At 37.8% G+C, this 17,203-nt stretch overlaps 1 protein-coding gene across 6 annotated transcripts in view; it reads right to left on the bottom strand.

Annotated features, from left to right (window-relative positions):
* Positions 1-17,203, bottom strand: part of LOC121376402 (collagen alpha-1(IX) chain-like) — a 195,163-nt gene that overhangs the window by 121,479 nt on the left and 56,481 nt on the right. For 4 of the 6 annotated variants that reach the window (XM_041504263.1, XM_041504265.1, XM_041504266.1 and 1 more), the window contains exons 1-2: positions 15,225-15,537; positions 5,799-5,867 (exon numbers count right to left, since the gene is read on the bottom strand). In XM_041504263.1, the coding sequence (XP_041360197.1) occupies positions 5,799-5,862 (64 nt within the window). In that variant the 5' untranslated portion in view covers positions 5,863-5,867; positions 15,225-15,537. Of the gene's footprint in view, positions 1-5,798; positions 5,868-15,224; positions 15,538-17,203 lie in introns of those variants that run through there. The other 2 variants (XM_041504261.1, XM_041504262.1) reach the window with 1 other exon arrangement.

The following is a 17,203-nucleotide window of genomic DNA, read 5'->3' as shown; positions in this document are numbered from 1 at the left end:
CATGTGTGTACGAGCTAAGACAGCACTCCATTTGGTCTATTAGTCTCCGAGAGTCATGTGTGTACGAGCTAAGACAGCACTCCATTTGGTCTATTAGTCTCCGAGAGTCATGTGTGTACGAGCTAAGACAGCACTCCATTTGGTCTATTAGTCTCCGAGAGTCATGTGTGTACGAGCTAAGACAGCACTCCATTTGGTCTATTAGTCTCCGAGAGTCATGTGTGTACGAGCTAAGACAGCACTCCATTTGGTCTATTAGTCTCCGAGAGTCATGTGTGTACGAGCTAAGACAGCACTCCATTTGGTCTATTAGTCTCCGAGAGTCATGTGTGTACGAGCTAAGACAGCACTCCATTTCGTCTATTAGTCTCCGAGAGTCATGTGTGTACCAGATAACCATGTGAGCTAAGACAGCACTCCATTTGGTCTATTAGTCTCCGAGAGTCATGTGTGTACGAGCTAAGACAGCACTCCATTTGGTCTATTAGTCTCTGAGAGTCATGTGTGTACGAGAAAAGTAACAGAATCCAGAATGGTCACCAAATGATTTAATCAACCTTGCATATATGACCACACGATTACTCAGTACATGTGAACTGAATGTATGTGGTTTGAATCTCTGGCATTTGTGGTATTTCATGTTACATGTTGTGCTTATGAGACAATTATGGAACCCTAAAAACACCAAGGCAAATCCCACATGATCTCTCCCACACACCTCGTAAAGTGCCATTCCATAAATATGGATCAGCAGCTTGAAAACTTTAAATTAAAATAGCAAAATAAAAATGGTGAATTAATTTTAACAATACGTACCATACGTGCCTGCTATGAATCTAACATTTGGACACTGCGTATTGATGGTATATAGCAGTCAAGTAATATGAGGTAAGAAATGCATTCGAACTCGAATCTAGTCGCAGTCCGTAAACATGAAGTGAGATATATCTGTTTAAATTTTTAGATGCCCCTATGTCCCATAAATATTTCATGAATTTTGGCCCATTAGTCAAGATAAAATCAGTCAAGATACTGGCACGAAGTAGAAGGAAAAGAAACATCAAAATAAGGTGAAGATGATGATGAAGAAGATGACGATGATGAAGAAGATGATGATAATGACGATGATGGTGATGACGATGGTGGTGGTGGTGATGATGCTAATAGGGCTCCACATGTATGCTTGCACTACTAACAATTATAATAAAAATGCAAACAAAAATGCCGGTGAATTAGTAGTTTAATAATGTAGTTTATGAGTATTAACCTGACACTGACGTTTCGTTTGTCATTATAAAATACACAAACCGGTTAGCCGTAAAAAAGCAATCCGCCAACTTAGCAGTAATATATAGTCTCAGCTGGCAATAGAGCAATACAATGTGGCAGGGTTATCGCTGTATAAGTATGGCGTAATAATAATTAGACATTGTGGTGATGCGGCTATGAAGCCATTTGCTTCAGCAGCATCTGAGGGTATCAAACGGACGTTACCACGAACTAGCCTTGAACATGCCGCCAAATGCCATGGCGATAGTATGCACTGCACAGCGCATTGGAGAGAGACATTTGCCTCTCTTCCGCAAACTCAGCCACCCCAAGGTGTCAAACAGACATGCATTTCGTAAAAGGTCTAAGGCATATCGAGATGTAAATACAGAGAGGTATGTTTATACATACATAATCATTGTGGGCGTTATAGGAGAAAGGAAAGCATGCTTATCTGGCAAAACAGGTGGCACGGTGTTGTGGGTTGATATATCGTAGACAACAGAGCTTGTTGTGACTTCACCGGATGGAACATTGTTACATCATGCAGACAGCGTTCAAGAATAATATGGTTGTTTTAATGTCGAGTCGAAGCACTCCCCGTTTTTAGGGACTGATATATCAAAAGTCGTGGTATATGCTGTACATGGGGGATATATATACAAATTAAAGCAGTCTGTTTTAACCTTATTTAACATTTATACACTAAAAACTACCTATGTCATCAGCGTACAAAATCATATCCGAAGAAGAAGAAACTGGCAAATATGTTATATTAATTTTGAAGGCTATCTTGGATTATAAACAGAAACACAGAAGCCAAGATATAACCAAGCGGCCAACTTGGACTTCAGATCCTATTGGAGTTACACCACACATTTTAACAAGGAAATGGTTTATTTAACGACGCACTCAACACATTTTATTTCCGGTTATATGGCGTCGGACATATGGTTAAGGACGACACAGATATTGAGAGAGGAAACCCGCTGTCGCCACTTCATGTGTTACATTTTTCGATTAGCAGCAAGGGCTCTTTTATATGCACCATCCCACAGACAGTATAGCACATACCACGGCCTTTGATATACCAGTCGTGGTGCACTGGCTGGAGCGAGAAATAGCCCAATGGGCCCACCGACGGGTATCGATCCTAAACCGACCGCGCATCAAGCTAGCGCTTACTACTGGACTACGGCCCGCCCCGTCATGCTGATAATTTTACTCAGAAAGGTATTGGAGATAAATGAACTTTCGTTAGTTCGCGTAATTGTGTCTCAACATCATATATTACTCTTCAGAAAAAGTAGGGGAACCTGAAATATTAATGTTACTATCAACTATTAGACCGAACATACGTTTTGACCACAGAAATCCTAGTAAAGTAGGGGAACCTGAAATATTAATGTTACTATCAACTATTAGACCGAACATACGTTTTGACCACAGACATCCTAGTAAAGAAGATTCAGGGCCCCGTTCCACGAAGCGATCTTAGCCCTAAGATCTACTTACGTCCATAGTGTAGCAATGCGCTTAAGATAATCTTAGGGCTAAGATCATTTCGTGGAACGGGTCCAGGTCTGTTTATCAACACACCGAAACACATTCCATAGCTTGCACGTGCATCACGCAGTTGCCCCGTACACGTGCGTGGGGGTGTCATTCTCGATTTTGACAATTCCCAGGAAGGTCGATTAATCACTGTGGAACATTATTTCTGTCAATCTTTTTCATTCTGTTGATCATACATTTGTTACTGTTTTGTTTTTAGTCATTTTTATTGTTTGAATTTGCGATTTACTGATGAAAAAAGTCAAATATCACTTCTGACCCCAATCGTCCTTCAAGATCTTTGGTGATCATAAAACCTACTGAACTACCGGTAGTAATGTTTGCCCAATTAATTCACTATTATCATATAATCATTCCACCTTTTTTTTTTTTGAAGAGTATATTACATTGTCTTTCCTAATAATTAAATATTTTATAACTTAACAAAAGCTCTCACAAATCGCAAATATGGACAACAACAACAACGTTAGGGGTTACAAACGGCCACTTCTTAAACTCACATATGCTGACTTTGCGGAAAGTCTCCAATCACAAAATCAAACTTGGAAACAAGAGCCTTCTTTATCGGGCGGACCTAACCGGCGACATCAAAGGGTGTTGTGCGGCGATAACAAAACACTACAAAGATGTTGTCCCGTTTAGTTGCTGATGGGGACACGCCGGATCACAGCAGTCGCCAGGAGTCACGACGACATTCGACACCGAAAAATCAAGGTCAGAGGTCAGGAGCGTGCCTAACACACCAAATAAAATATAACGACGTCCAGAAAGCAAGGCGAGATTTGTCTTGGTAAATTATCATGGTGCATAATCACACCAAGTAACAACGCCGACCATTACCACAGTGACCGCCGCAAGACTCCTCGGTAATAAAAATAGTTTCATATTTGTGTTAATGGTATTGCGGTGTACACTCCAAATCTACAAGTGCCCTAGTTGTATAATATGCGAATTAATTTATAATGCACTCAACATGTACGACTGAAAGTCGTAAAAATACCGCAAGTTGGATACTGTAGCTAACATGCTATGCTAATGGTGTTAATAGAGCATGCTCTAGATTACGAGCCTGGGTGGTGTAACGGCCTAGTTATAATCATAAATTGTAAAAGAGTAAAAGTGAAAATATCTCTGGCTGTGTATTTTATTTCTTGTGTTAATATTATTACCTGTAAAATTTGTTTTTGTTTAACAACACCATTAGAGCACATTGATTTATTAATCATCAGCTATTGGATGTCAAACATTCGGTAATTTAGACAAATAGTATTAGAGAGGAAACCCGCTACATTTTTCCATTAGTAGCAAAGGATCTTTAATATGCATCATCCCACAGACAGGATAGCACATATCAAGGCTTTTGATATACCAGTCGTGGTGCACTGACTGGAACGAGAAATAGCCCATTAGGCCCACCGACGGGAATCGATCCCAAGCCGACAGCGCATCAAGCGAGTGCTAAATACCACTGGGCTACGTCCCGCCCCATTTACCCGTAAAATGCTCACCTCAAATTACAGGTTGCTGGTTTCGTAATACGCTAGTTAGACTAATTAACTGTTTTTACTATTAAACGTCATCATGAATACCGCAAGTTGCATAGTTTACATCTTGAGCAGTGCTACAGTTACAAACGGTCATCATTTAAACAATCAGTTATAGTTTTAATTTATTAATACATTTTACATGTGTCTCTGTTGCTATCAACCAATAACACAATGAAGATTCAGAGGAAATACAAGCTGTGCACCACTTCTGTTATTTAGACCTACTATTGAAAATAACAAAATTTATGTTAGACACCCTTGGACACCAGACTCTAACATTATTGAAATTATGTCCATTTGCAGTCAAGATTTCAGGTTTGATTCAGACTTGTTAATTATATTTAAAATTGACTACTTTTAATGTTAGCAATACATACGAGATTAAGAGAACGTAAATGTTATATATCTTCTTTTGGAAAGGTAACGTGTAGGGGGTTTCATCATCACCATTTACGGTCTAACTACGCAATAGACTTCCGGTTGAGAGTTCATTCATCACTTCATTTCCGGGTGACAGTTCGTTCATCACGATAGTTACTAATTATAAAACGTGTTGTTTCATATATTGACATCTAGTAATTAGGGAAGAATTAAAACGATTTGTATTTTCAATGATAAGCCCTCTTGGTTGGATCTGCCCATGTTATTTTGTAATATTATACATTGGCCTTTTGAGACATAGGTGTACAATGGAATAGTTGGGTTTGAATCGGTTCCTGCACCAACTGTAAGGACAGATAGCACAGCCACATGGTGTCATATAGCAAACCAAACCCTTGAGACGTAAATGTTCTCAATTTTGGAGTGAAAATGGCGTATGTCATTAGTGCCAACGAAAACCGGAATCTTTGATTCAAAGTTGAGCAGTTTAACACGAATTTCAGTGGCCAATAGTTCATAATATCGTTTGTTTTTCTCCATCTAACACATCAAATGACGGTTATACACACACTTGTTAGATAACGACGAATGTATAAAGCATTCAATTGGAAACTATGAAGGGATTGTAATTTAAAATATGAACATTGTTCATTAAAGTCGTAGACCCTAGTTTCAGACCGTAAAAATGGACACTAAGTTTGGCTGATCTACAAACCTGTAACACATTTGAATAAAGTTACAATAAAGTGAAACAAAAGTCAGTGACATTGAAATGGGGAAATGCCCTCTAAAAATAGATCAGAGGTCTTCTCCATAATCGTTACGTGCGTTTTTAGAATTATGAAAAATACATTTCCTGGTATTACAAAAACCATCTAAGTAATGTCTGATGTCAATTATCACAAATGACTTTTAATATTGAAAAACACGCCGTGGTGTTTTAAACCTGGGATCTGCGACTTCACTGGTCAATATTAAAAATAGTTGTTAAGTACATGATAAGGATAATAAAACTACTGTACTCACGGCTTGAAACACTGGCGAGGATAAATATCAATCCTGTGGGGAATGTGTGGGTCAATGACCACATCTCTCCTGAAAGACAAAACAGAAAATATCAGCAACGACAAGCAAACAGCGCCAACCTTTCTGCGGTCATTCTACAAACTGCTTAATACAAGACTGACTTCACACGGACTTCGCAATAACGACAAGCAAACAGGACCAACCTTTCAGCGGCGATTCTGAAAATTGCATAATTCAAGACTGTCTTCATAGCGAATACGAGGACAAATCCCACAAGCGTCAGAATGTTTACAACACTAAACAAAAACATATCTTTGAAAACAAATCCTGAATCAGGCTGACAATATGTTTTTTCAATGCGCTCCAAATATTAGTTTACTTAAATTAGTGCATTTTTACATGATTACGTTGTATTTAATTTAAATACTATACCATCTATACTATTCTAATAGACTTCATCATATGTGTCTTGCCGAATTCCAGGGTCTAATTTTCACCACCGAGGCTGTACTTTTTCTATCCCACATGACCGCATATGATGTAGTCTTTTTATTCCACATGGAATGGGTCTGTCGTGCATAACTAGGTGGGGGAAAAATAGTCTTCTCTCATAGCGATAATACAAAGACAAACCCATAAATTAAATTATGTTAGATGCATTAGATATTTTCAGTAGAAACTGCTGGCATTATTATATGCACATAAACCACTGAACTGTCAGTGATGGAACAACTGGTTTGAGAATGACCAGCTTCCCACGAGAGGTTCTCGATGTAAACATTTTCTTTACATCCATACCATCGTCCGCCTAATAAACACGTGTTACGGCACAACTGACAATGATAAATAAACGAAAACCAGAATATTCCATAAATTGGGACATGCAGCTGGTATTCCATTTCTCGATGATTTATTTCTCTTTGCATATGAACCGAATTTCCCAACAAGCCTGATCGCGATGTTCTTACATCAGTGTAATTCAACAATACCGGTAGTTGAATGTGCCACTGAATAAACGAAACATAAAACAAAATGTTAGTTAATTTCACACATATTCACGGCTTCCAAATATGGTGGAATAGAACAGCCATCCACATAATGATATAATTCGGAAAGTTATTTTTTACGACAAAATCATATATTTGTAGGCATGTTGTTAATATATCGAATAATTAAGCCAACATAATGTGAACATATATCACAGCATATTGTAAAAAGTAATCCCAACCCTACATTATGTCGTTATGTCGATGGCAGTTCTGTTTCACCATAGTAAAAGCGTTAAATGCATGTAATATTGCCTTGTACATTGGTCCTTCTGCTCCAGAATCTTTTAGATATACTATGAAGCATGTTAACTGCATCAAATGTAGTTGGAGAGACGATTCCTGTAATATATCTGTTTACAGTGGTTCTGAAAGGCCTTTCACGACGTAACATATCCTACATAATTGCGTTTGTTGCAATAACATTTTAAGATCCTATCCATTTGAAAATAATTAATTTCGCGCTAATATCTATGCTCGCGTTGATGATGGAGAAAAATACGGTTGATTTAGTACCTTTACGCTATTTGACGAGAATGTGCTTTATAGTGGGTTTTGTTTTTTTGTTTGTTTGTTTTCTCTTGTTTTAGTTGGTTTATATTTGGTGGATTTGAGAGATTTGTTTTGTGTTGCTGGGGTTTTTGGGGTGGTGTTTTTTGTTTATTTTGTTTGTTTGTTTGTTTGTTTTTGTTGTTGTTGTTGTTTTGTTTTGGTGGGTTTTTCGGGTTTGTTGTTGGGGTTGGAGATTTGTGTATGTGTGTTTTTTAGTTTTGGCTTTATTTCAATTTGTATATTTGTATTAAATACAAACATCGCTGAACGGCTTTCCATCGTAATCCAGATGTCCACGAAACTACGTGCGGCTGTCCTTTAACACTGACAATATGTTCTAAGTGGATCATTTCACTCCATGAGATTAAATGAAATGTTAGACACGGCATTACTCGCTTGTTATCATGGCTCTCGACACACGGCACGTATGCTTTACCTCCACACATAAGAATATATACTGTAGTTCAAATGAAGCATTTAATTCTGTTTGAAGAACATCTGCTCTTCCGAAAGAATTTAGCACTTTGTTGACAATAATCCTCGATACGAAACTGGGTGTCGCACTCAGGTCTTTTCAACCATAGCCTGCAGTGTGTTTTATACAGCTCAAGGTACGTCATATGCAGCTGCTAATAAAAAGAGTGCATTCTGTACACAAACGCGTGCAGTATGTTATACACATTTGAAGACACATCATATGCAGCTGCCAATAGAAGAGTGTATGCAGCACACGTGTGCGATGTTGCGCTACAAATATGCACGTGTCACCGTAATAAGTCGCACGGCAGGTGACACTTGAAATGTTATTTGTGGACTGTGATTATATTAAATGTTAAACACGAAATCACTGTTTGGTGATATGTAAACACAGTTTAAGTAGTACTCCGTTCTCGTATGTGTACTTCGCGATTCTCAGACGCAGTTCCGCAGTGGGATGTAGATGCATGTAACTAAAGGCGCAAACATGCTGTGCGATTTCAATACAGTATGGACAAAAGGTCTACACACCTATCTGTAAATGATTTTTCTCGTTCCAGCCAGTGCACCACGACTGGTATATCAACGGCTGTGGTATGTGTTAACCTGTCTGTGGGATGGCGCATATAAAAGATCCCTTGCTACTAATGGGAAAATGTAACGGGTTTCTTCTCTATGACTGTCAAAGTGACCATATGTTTGACATCCAATAGTCGATGATTAATAAATCAATATACTCTAGTGGTGTCGTTAACTTTAAATGATTAGTCCTAAACCTTGCATAATTATATAGGTTACATTAGCAATACTGGACTAACGCATGCGTGCATAAAATATGACTGAATTATAATTAATATCAAGCTATGTTTACACCATACCATATCCAATGGAATACTAGAAACAGAAGTATATAGATAGTGGAATGTGGCTCACAAATAAAAGCTGTTTGTTAAGCGACACACAGCACGTTGTTTGACCAGCGACTAATTAGTGTCAAACATTTGGTCACTGAGATTGTCATCCTTTCATTGACCTTTCATTGCGACACCAACAGCATCTCAGAGGAAAGTGCTATTCCCAAGCCACGTGCAGCTCCGTGTAGCACTCGAGTCTAGTGGTTGTCTAATATGCTTGTATATGCTTGTAATCTCTGCGAGATCTAGGTAATTATCAGCGTCCTGGGACAAAACATTATTTCAAGATCAGGTATGTGTTATCCTGTCTGTGGAATGGTGCTGAAGATCCCTTGCTACAAATGAAAAATATGTAACGGGTTTCCTCTTTAAGGCTAGACGTCAAAGTGACCTAATGTTTGACATTCAATAGACGATGATTAATAAATCAGAGTGCTCCAGTGGTGTCGTTAAACAAAACAAACTTATTAATTTTTTTTTTTTTTTTTTTTTTTAAATAATTACATGTGCTGTCCTGTTTATTTGAAAGTATTCATTAAAAATTATTTTTGCTAATTGGAATGAATATCAATGTCACAATTCTTAGTTGCAGGTCAAACAATGTACTGGGGTGTCAACAAATACGTAATTCTTTAAGGGGTGCAGTTATAAAAAACACCCTCATCTGGATATAATAATACACACTAGTCTCAGGCTACATACAAAGGACATCTGTAAACTAAAATTAGAAAGTTTTTTTCCAGGGGAGCGGAGTTTGGCCTTGAAAAAAGCTCAGCAAAGACGTGAAGTCGTAGAATCGGGCTCCCTATAGTGAAATTGTTTGGTTATTTGCCATCACAGCCAACTCTTTACGATAAGTATATCAGTGGTCATGTCTGCGTATCAAAAGTGGCTGTGAAAAAAAACCCACCCAACATAGAGTATCCCTTGTTACCAAACGAAAATAGTACCTTAGACCTTAGATGGCAGCGGGACTATCACAGGCATGATCGACACCAATTGCCGTTGCTGAAACCGTTTGTCGCTAAACCAATATTCCGTTCCTTGCGACCTTGCAAATACATGGCTTTGACCCGCACTTTTTATCTCGAAACAGACAATGACAAAGTGCCGTGTTTGGCTAATTTAAAGTAATACCAACCATCTGAATACCGAAGCAGCTAGGGTTTTCCGGACACGTTCTGGTCGCTATACGCCGTACTCGCATTTCATTCATAGTGGCTAAGAACATCATTTCACTTTCCGAAGCGATGACCCCAACCCTGCCTAACCTCTGTGACATTAACACGCGCGCACCTCAATACACCCATAAACTTCAAAGAGGGTCCCGTCAGTCATTGAGAAACGATGATGCACTCTCGATTTAGTGAGCCTTGTGACCTTGTTTGTAGCTCGCTGTTAAAATTTAATGGTCTTATTTTATGTGTATGAGTAAATATGTATATATTAGTGCATTTCATTGTGAGGTAATAATGCTACCTGAATATGCCGAGTCGGCGATTTGAAATCCGATATCGGTGAAAGAAATATGTTTTACAAACAAAAAAAACCTGATCAAAGAGCACCTTGCCTAAAACTGACACCAAAACCAATGCAAGTCACGTAAAATGTTTGGCATGACGCGATTATGTGAATCAGTCACTTGTTAACGTTTATTATGATTAAATTGTATACCCGTGTGTAAGTTGTTGAAAGCGAAACTAATTACAGTCTGGATCTGTTCCTGGAATAGAAATCAACACTAAAACAGGAGCCAAATTCACAAAAAGTTAAAGTTTGTTTTGTTTAACGACACCACTAGAGCACATTGGTTTATTAATCACCGGCTATTGGATGTCAATCATTTGGCAACTTTGAAGTGTAGACTTAGAGAGGAAATCTGCTACATTTTTCCATTAGTAGCAAGGGATCATTTATATGCACCATCCCACAAACAGGGGTAGCACGTACCACGGCTTTTGATATGCCAGTCGTGGTGCAATGTCTGGAGCAACAAATAGCCCAATTGGTCACAGTTACACTTACAGTTAAACATTGTACCTTTACAGCTTAAAGTTTGTTTTGTTTAATGACACCACTAGAGCACATGGATTTATTAGTCGTCAGCTATTGGATGTCAAACATTTGGTAATTATGACATAATTATGACTATATTATAGTCTTAGAGAGGAAACCCGCTACATTTTTCCATTAGTAGCAAGGGATCTTTTATATGCGCCATCTCACAAACAAGACAGCACATACCACGGCCTTGGATGTACCAGTAGTGGTCCACTGGCTGGAACACGAAATAGCATAATGAGCCCATGGAAATGGATCGAACCTAGCCCTACCGCGCATCAGGTGAGCGCTTTACCTCTTGGCTACATCACACCACATCATAGTTTTCAAAGTAAACCCGCAGCATTAATCAATTAACAGCCACTGGCTTAGCCAGATTGGGGGGGGGGGGATGGGGGACAATGCCCTCGTCACACCTCTTTTTCCCCACCACGTTATATATTTTTCTGTCGCCACATAACATAACTCACAGACGATGTGGTTGTCACACCCCCACCCACAATTTGGGTGCCCCCGCAATATAAAATCTTGGCTACGCCAGTGTTAACATCTGGGGATCTTTTATGTCCACTTTGTCACGCACATGAAAAGAAATCATGAATATATCGTCGTTTTCAACTAAACGAAAAAGTAGCTAAAACTGCACAAACTCGCAAGATACGGTATTATAAAAGAAAAAAGTTGGCCTCTCAAAATCTGAACCCTCTTTACTGATTATTAACTTGGAAAGTATTTATACCAGGATAATACCATTTTGCACCTGATATTATATGGGCATTACCCATTTCTGGTAAAAATGTAATTAAGCTAACCCGTTAGGGACCTGTCCTTGGAAACTAGTCATGGCTCATACGTCTTAGTATTCATGAAGACATTTCTGGTTAAACTTAAAACAAACAGTGTTCATTGTTACTAATATTAGACTGATTATTATGGCGTTGGTGAACAAATGTATATGTCAAAATAAATAACGTAAAGTTATGTAGGTTCGTTCGAAACCTATATTGTGTATAGCATGTTCGTTTTCTCTGTATTGCACATAACATAACTTATATCCATGACGTCATTCGCGGTAAATTCAAATACGGGTAGACCACGCCTTTCACCCTATTTCAACCTATGTGATTGCGGATGGCTAAAGGTTCGGCTCATTGACAGTGAGTTGGGACACTAACCAACTTTTGTATTTTGAAACTAGTATGAGTAAAAGTGAGCAATCGTGATACTTCTAATCCTTCTCATTCAAGGTTACAATTGGCCCTAAACTCTACGAACTCGTTGTAAACCCGAAATAAATGTGTTTTTTTATTTTATGTTATTTTAGTTTATTTTTATCTATTTCTTCTTCTTTTTTAAATTTACATGAGTTTTACAGGAAGGATTGTTTGGAGAAGACTGTCACTTCCGGTGTCCTTCCGGTAACATTATCAGTAATTATTTGTATTATAAACCGCCCCTCCCAACCACCCACATCTAAATTCCCCCGGACCGATCTGTCTGCCCAGACTAGGCATGTAAATCAAGCATCTGTTCTATCAGATTCGTCGTCGCCAACAAAACGAATGTTTATAATGAACCCTCGAATCAGCGCTCAGGCTCGTACAATTGCGTGTACCAAAATACCAAAGCTTGATGCTACATGACATAAAAAACGTAGCGTTACGTCAGAAAACGAAGCTGCTAGGTGGAGTGCATGTGGGAATTTGACCTCGTACATACTTCAGGATCCCTGCAGACGGAAGAACTCTGGAGTTTATTTTTGGCTGCAATTAAATCAGATATGGTCATCTTATTTTTTATATCAGAAGGTGCCCAATACGTCTCTGTTACGCGACCTGCGAGCAGTGACATGACTAATTATTTCTTTTGGAGATAGAAGTGTACATTTACAATCGCACACGATATCCAGTACAACGCCAATGCATTGTAACAAGTAGTCGTTATTTCGTATTTCGTATGTCTGTTCCTCCTAAAATGTCCATTACTTACAGTTTATGAATTGTTTTTTAAACCGTGTCATCTTGATGCTGATATATGATATATGAATATATCGAACGATGGCCCTGGGCGAAATAAAGTTCTTTTCTGTTCTGTTCTGTTAAGCATTCACTTAATGAAGTATTAAAATAATTAATTACTCTTACTAGGCAATTCCTCTTTCTCGCTCTACCCCCACCCCATCCCGCTCTCTCGCTCTCTCTCTCTCTCTCTCTCTCTCTCTCTCTCTCTCTCTCTCTCTCTCTCTCTCTCTCTCTCTCTCACTGAATGTATACATCGTATACATCTGTCGTCGCATGATTTTCGCATTAATAAATAGTTTAAACAATATTTATTTCAGTTAATTAATATTAACATATCGGATTAACTGGTCAACTGGCGTACCCTATATAAAATAATTTTCCTATATTGCATAATTGAACTAATGTATAACTGACCAACATAGACAGCTACATATGTATAGTAAATCAAGAAGGGTTTTATTTTAATTATTTAAGGATGCTGACAGAACTATTGCATTTACTATGGAGAAAAAAACACACCCAAAAATATTAATAAATCATTATTTTGAAATAATTGCATGTTTTATACTGAAGTTGAAATGCTGATTGTGTGAACATGTAACATGATATCGACTATATATTGATTATCAGTTGTTATAAATAGCAGATCACGCAATAGCCTGCATATTTCAGGAAGATGGCGCCGTTCGATGAAGTCTGCAATGGAGAACCAACGCCAGAAATGCGGTCGGGGAAGTACGGGTCTAAATCAGGTGGCAGCCAGAACAAATATCAACCATTCCTCTTTATCAAATCCATATTAATGCCCTTCTACAGCGGAAATCAGATCCGCCAAACTATACTAACTTTATTGCAAATCTTTGTTGTTCCAGTTGATGTCAGTCGGTCTGGGCTGGAATGGTGCACTCGAGAGCGTGGCTATCAAAATAGCACGGTTTTGAACAGTGCACGAAGGTTTTAAATGAATTAAATCCTGGATGCAAATGACCTTGTAATTTACCTTTACTCGGCGTCGATTTAGTAACTTGGGAGTCTGTTTATAATTTTGACAGGACAGATCGCGCGAACACAAAATGTCAAAGTGTACCTTTGGTGTAAGGTCACAGGAACCTAGATTAACCATGTCTTTGCCATGTCTGTCACTGGCGTAGTCAGAGGCTGAATCCGGGGTGGGCGTGCCTGAACCCTTGTGGATAGGGGCACGTAAAAAGAGTTTCCCTGTTTCCCCTGTCTGCACTTTTAATACAAGCTATATAACTGCACAAATAGGTCATATGTTGCTGGGAGTGATTATAAATACAAATTACAAAATAAAAGACAATAAATGTACAAATAAATGTACAGAAAGTGGTATTCAAAATGGCGAATAACACTTCCGGTGATCTAACTGCAAACGGCGAACAGTACTTCAACAAATATAGATTGGCGATTAAATAAATAAATAAATAAATAACTGATAAACAACTAAATAAACAACTAACTAACTAAATAAATATATAAACAGCTAAATAAATAAATAAGTAAATAGATAAGTCAATAAATAAATAAATGCTATATTCAGTAGTCTAGAATATTGTATTAAACTCAGTGAAGAATACAGCATGTACACCATGACACGAATTACTATTGCTCATTCGTTTATTATAGCCATATAAAACGTATCCACACTTTTTATCAACCATTGATACTAAATATCCTATATGCATTGTATATTTTATATGCAATTTAATTTCAGTTTTCTGTGTTAGTCCGAAGAACGAAGGTCAATCCAACGAGTTGTAAAATTCGCATTATCTAAGAGGAATGGTAAGTTGAAACAGTTTGTAGAGAAAAGACAGGGAATGAGAATGTAATAAGAAACCAAATGATGTAGAGCTATAATATATTGAAACTAAAGATAACGTCCAACTAGCTTAATGGCAGGATACAAATGAATTACTAGTTATAATAAAACACATGCATATCATGTAAAGTATTAATTATACAGCGTTTTTAACACATAATACATTATTTGATGATGGCATTTTGATTAGAGCTTTCATTAACCTATAATATGCAAAATTAAACGTAATTAATAATAAAGGTTTTTTTTTCTTTTCTTTTTTATTGTTGTTTTTTAATTTATCACATTTTTAATTAACGTTGAGACAGCTGAAGACTTGATTGTAATAGGTGTCATATTCAAGACTGCTGAAACTTGTTATGATTACATGTGACTTTATGTTCCTAATAATATCAACTATTTGTATTAACAAAGCATGGGCTTGGGCCTTTTTTTTTCTCTTTTTTTTTTCTTCTTTTTTTTCGTTTCTATCAACATCTTACTTTCAGATTTCTTAATTACGTCACACTTACTTTACTCCGGGGCGTGGCCTGACGCAGCGAGCAGCTTGCTTACTGCTCCCTTCACATGCATGTACGTCCGTATTTTCCTCCCTCAAAATAAGAAGCACCACAGCAAACCCAGGTAGATCCACAGCACAGGTAGGAATCCCAGCACTCAGCTACGCGTCATCGCCTTCCACTGCCCACCACACACACGTGGCTCCCAGCCTGTAACAAAAGCACGAGTCGGGCTTTTCACCAGATATTCATATTTGTCATGCTTGCTTTGATTACCCCCCTATTTTCGCCATACGTTGTTATAAGAGTGAGCACGTGTCACACATACATATTGTACCCACCCCTTCCAGTATAGACATATAGTTTTTAAAATGCTAACGGTCAAGGGAATCGGAGTGCAGTGAAAATTATATGCATGTGTTTGAACTTGCATTCACGAGAAGGTGTTTTTACCGTCAAGGCCGAAACGAAGTGAAAAGTAGAAAAGATGTGTGCATGCGTATGTGTGTGTGCATGTCACATGATGGGTTTATGCATGTACTGACTGTGTTTTTGAATGTATCCACCTACGCATATCTCTCTCTCTCTCTCTCTCTCTCTCTCTCTCTCTCTCTCTCTCTCTCTCTCTCTCTCTATATATATATATATATATATATATATATATATATATATATATATATATATATATATATATATATATACACATACACAGAGACAGAGAATGCGACATTTTGTTTCTACTAGCGATTTGGTCTGCACCATGAACTTTTTCTACAAACACAAGAGGAATGGACAGTTTATTTAACAACAAGGTAACGCATTTTAGTTACCTGTTACTAGGTATTTCATTTATAGTAGCTGTAACACTGGAGATGGAGAAAAAACCTGCTGATCCAGTGTACCCTCCCCTCCCGTTTGAACGACTTTTCTTAATTCATGAGACATATTATACAACACTATATTTCCCTGACAACACCTCTCTATTTCAAATTTCCTTCATCTGGACTATGAGAGAACAAAACAAAATGGACTATGAGAGAACAAAACTAAATGGACTATGAGAGAACAAAACTAAGGGAACACTTGATATAGTAGACCACATTTTAGTCACTGTTACTGTGTATCAAGTACAGAGATGTATCGTGGGACCGAATGTAACATTTGTTAACTTCCTGACACTGTGGATGAGGGTTTTGGTGTGATCCCTTATTTCTTTCCATCAGTATAGTTTGAGAACAATAAAATAGTCTGAGAACAACACCTACTTTGAGAACATATGGGTCAAGTATTGAGTGTTATGTTGCGTCAGTGCAATAAATCAGAGAGGCAGAAATTAATTTACAACCCGTATCAAAGATATGTACATAGCGATATGTATATTTAATATTTATTTTGATCATATGTTTAGGCCACGAGTTCCTGACATTTGTCTAGCTAAGATAATTTTTTAAAATAATAACCATTCTAGACAGTCCATTACAGATACAGTGAAACTTATTTAAACGGTCACCTCGAAATAACAGCTACCTGTCGAAAGAGATGCATATGTTTGGATATCAGTTTATCTTACGCGCCAGTTATCGGAATGAATGAATGAATGGATGAATGGATGGATGAACGAATAAACGAATGAATGAATGAATGAATGAACGAACGAACGAACGAACGAACGAACGAACGAACGAACGAACGAACGAACGAACGAACGAATCAATGAATGAATGAATCAATCAATCAATGAATCAATGAATGAATCAAGCAAGCAAGCAAGCAAGCAAGCACGCAAGCAATCAAGCAATCGATCAATCGATAACTCGATCAATCGACCAATCGATCAATGAATCAATCAATCAATCAATCAATCAATCAATCGATCAATGAATCGATCAATCGAACAATCGATCAATCAAGCAATCAAGCAATCGACGATCGATTGACCGACCGACCTACCGACCGACCGATCAATCAATCGATCAATCGATCAATGAATC

This window comes from Gigantopelta aegis, chromosome 6 (genome assembly GCF_016097555.1).
Source record: "Gigantopelta aegis isolate Gae_Host chromosome 6, Gae_host_genome, whole genome shotgun sequence".
Lineage (NCBI taxonomy): Eukaryota > Metazoa > Mollusca > Gastropoda > Neomphalida > Peltospiridae > Gigantopelta > Gigantopelta aegis.
This window is presented reverse-complemented; position numbering and strand designations above follow the sequence as displayed.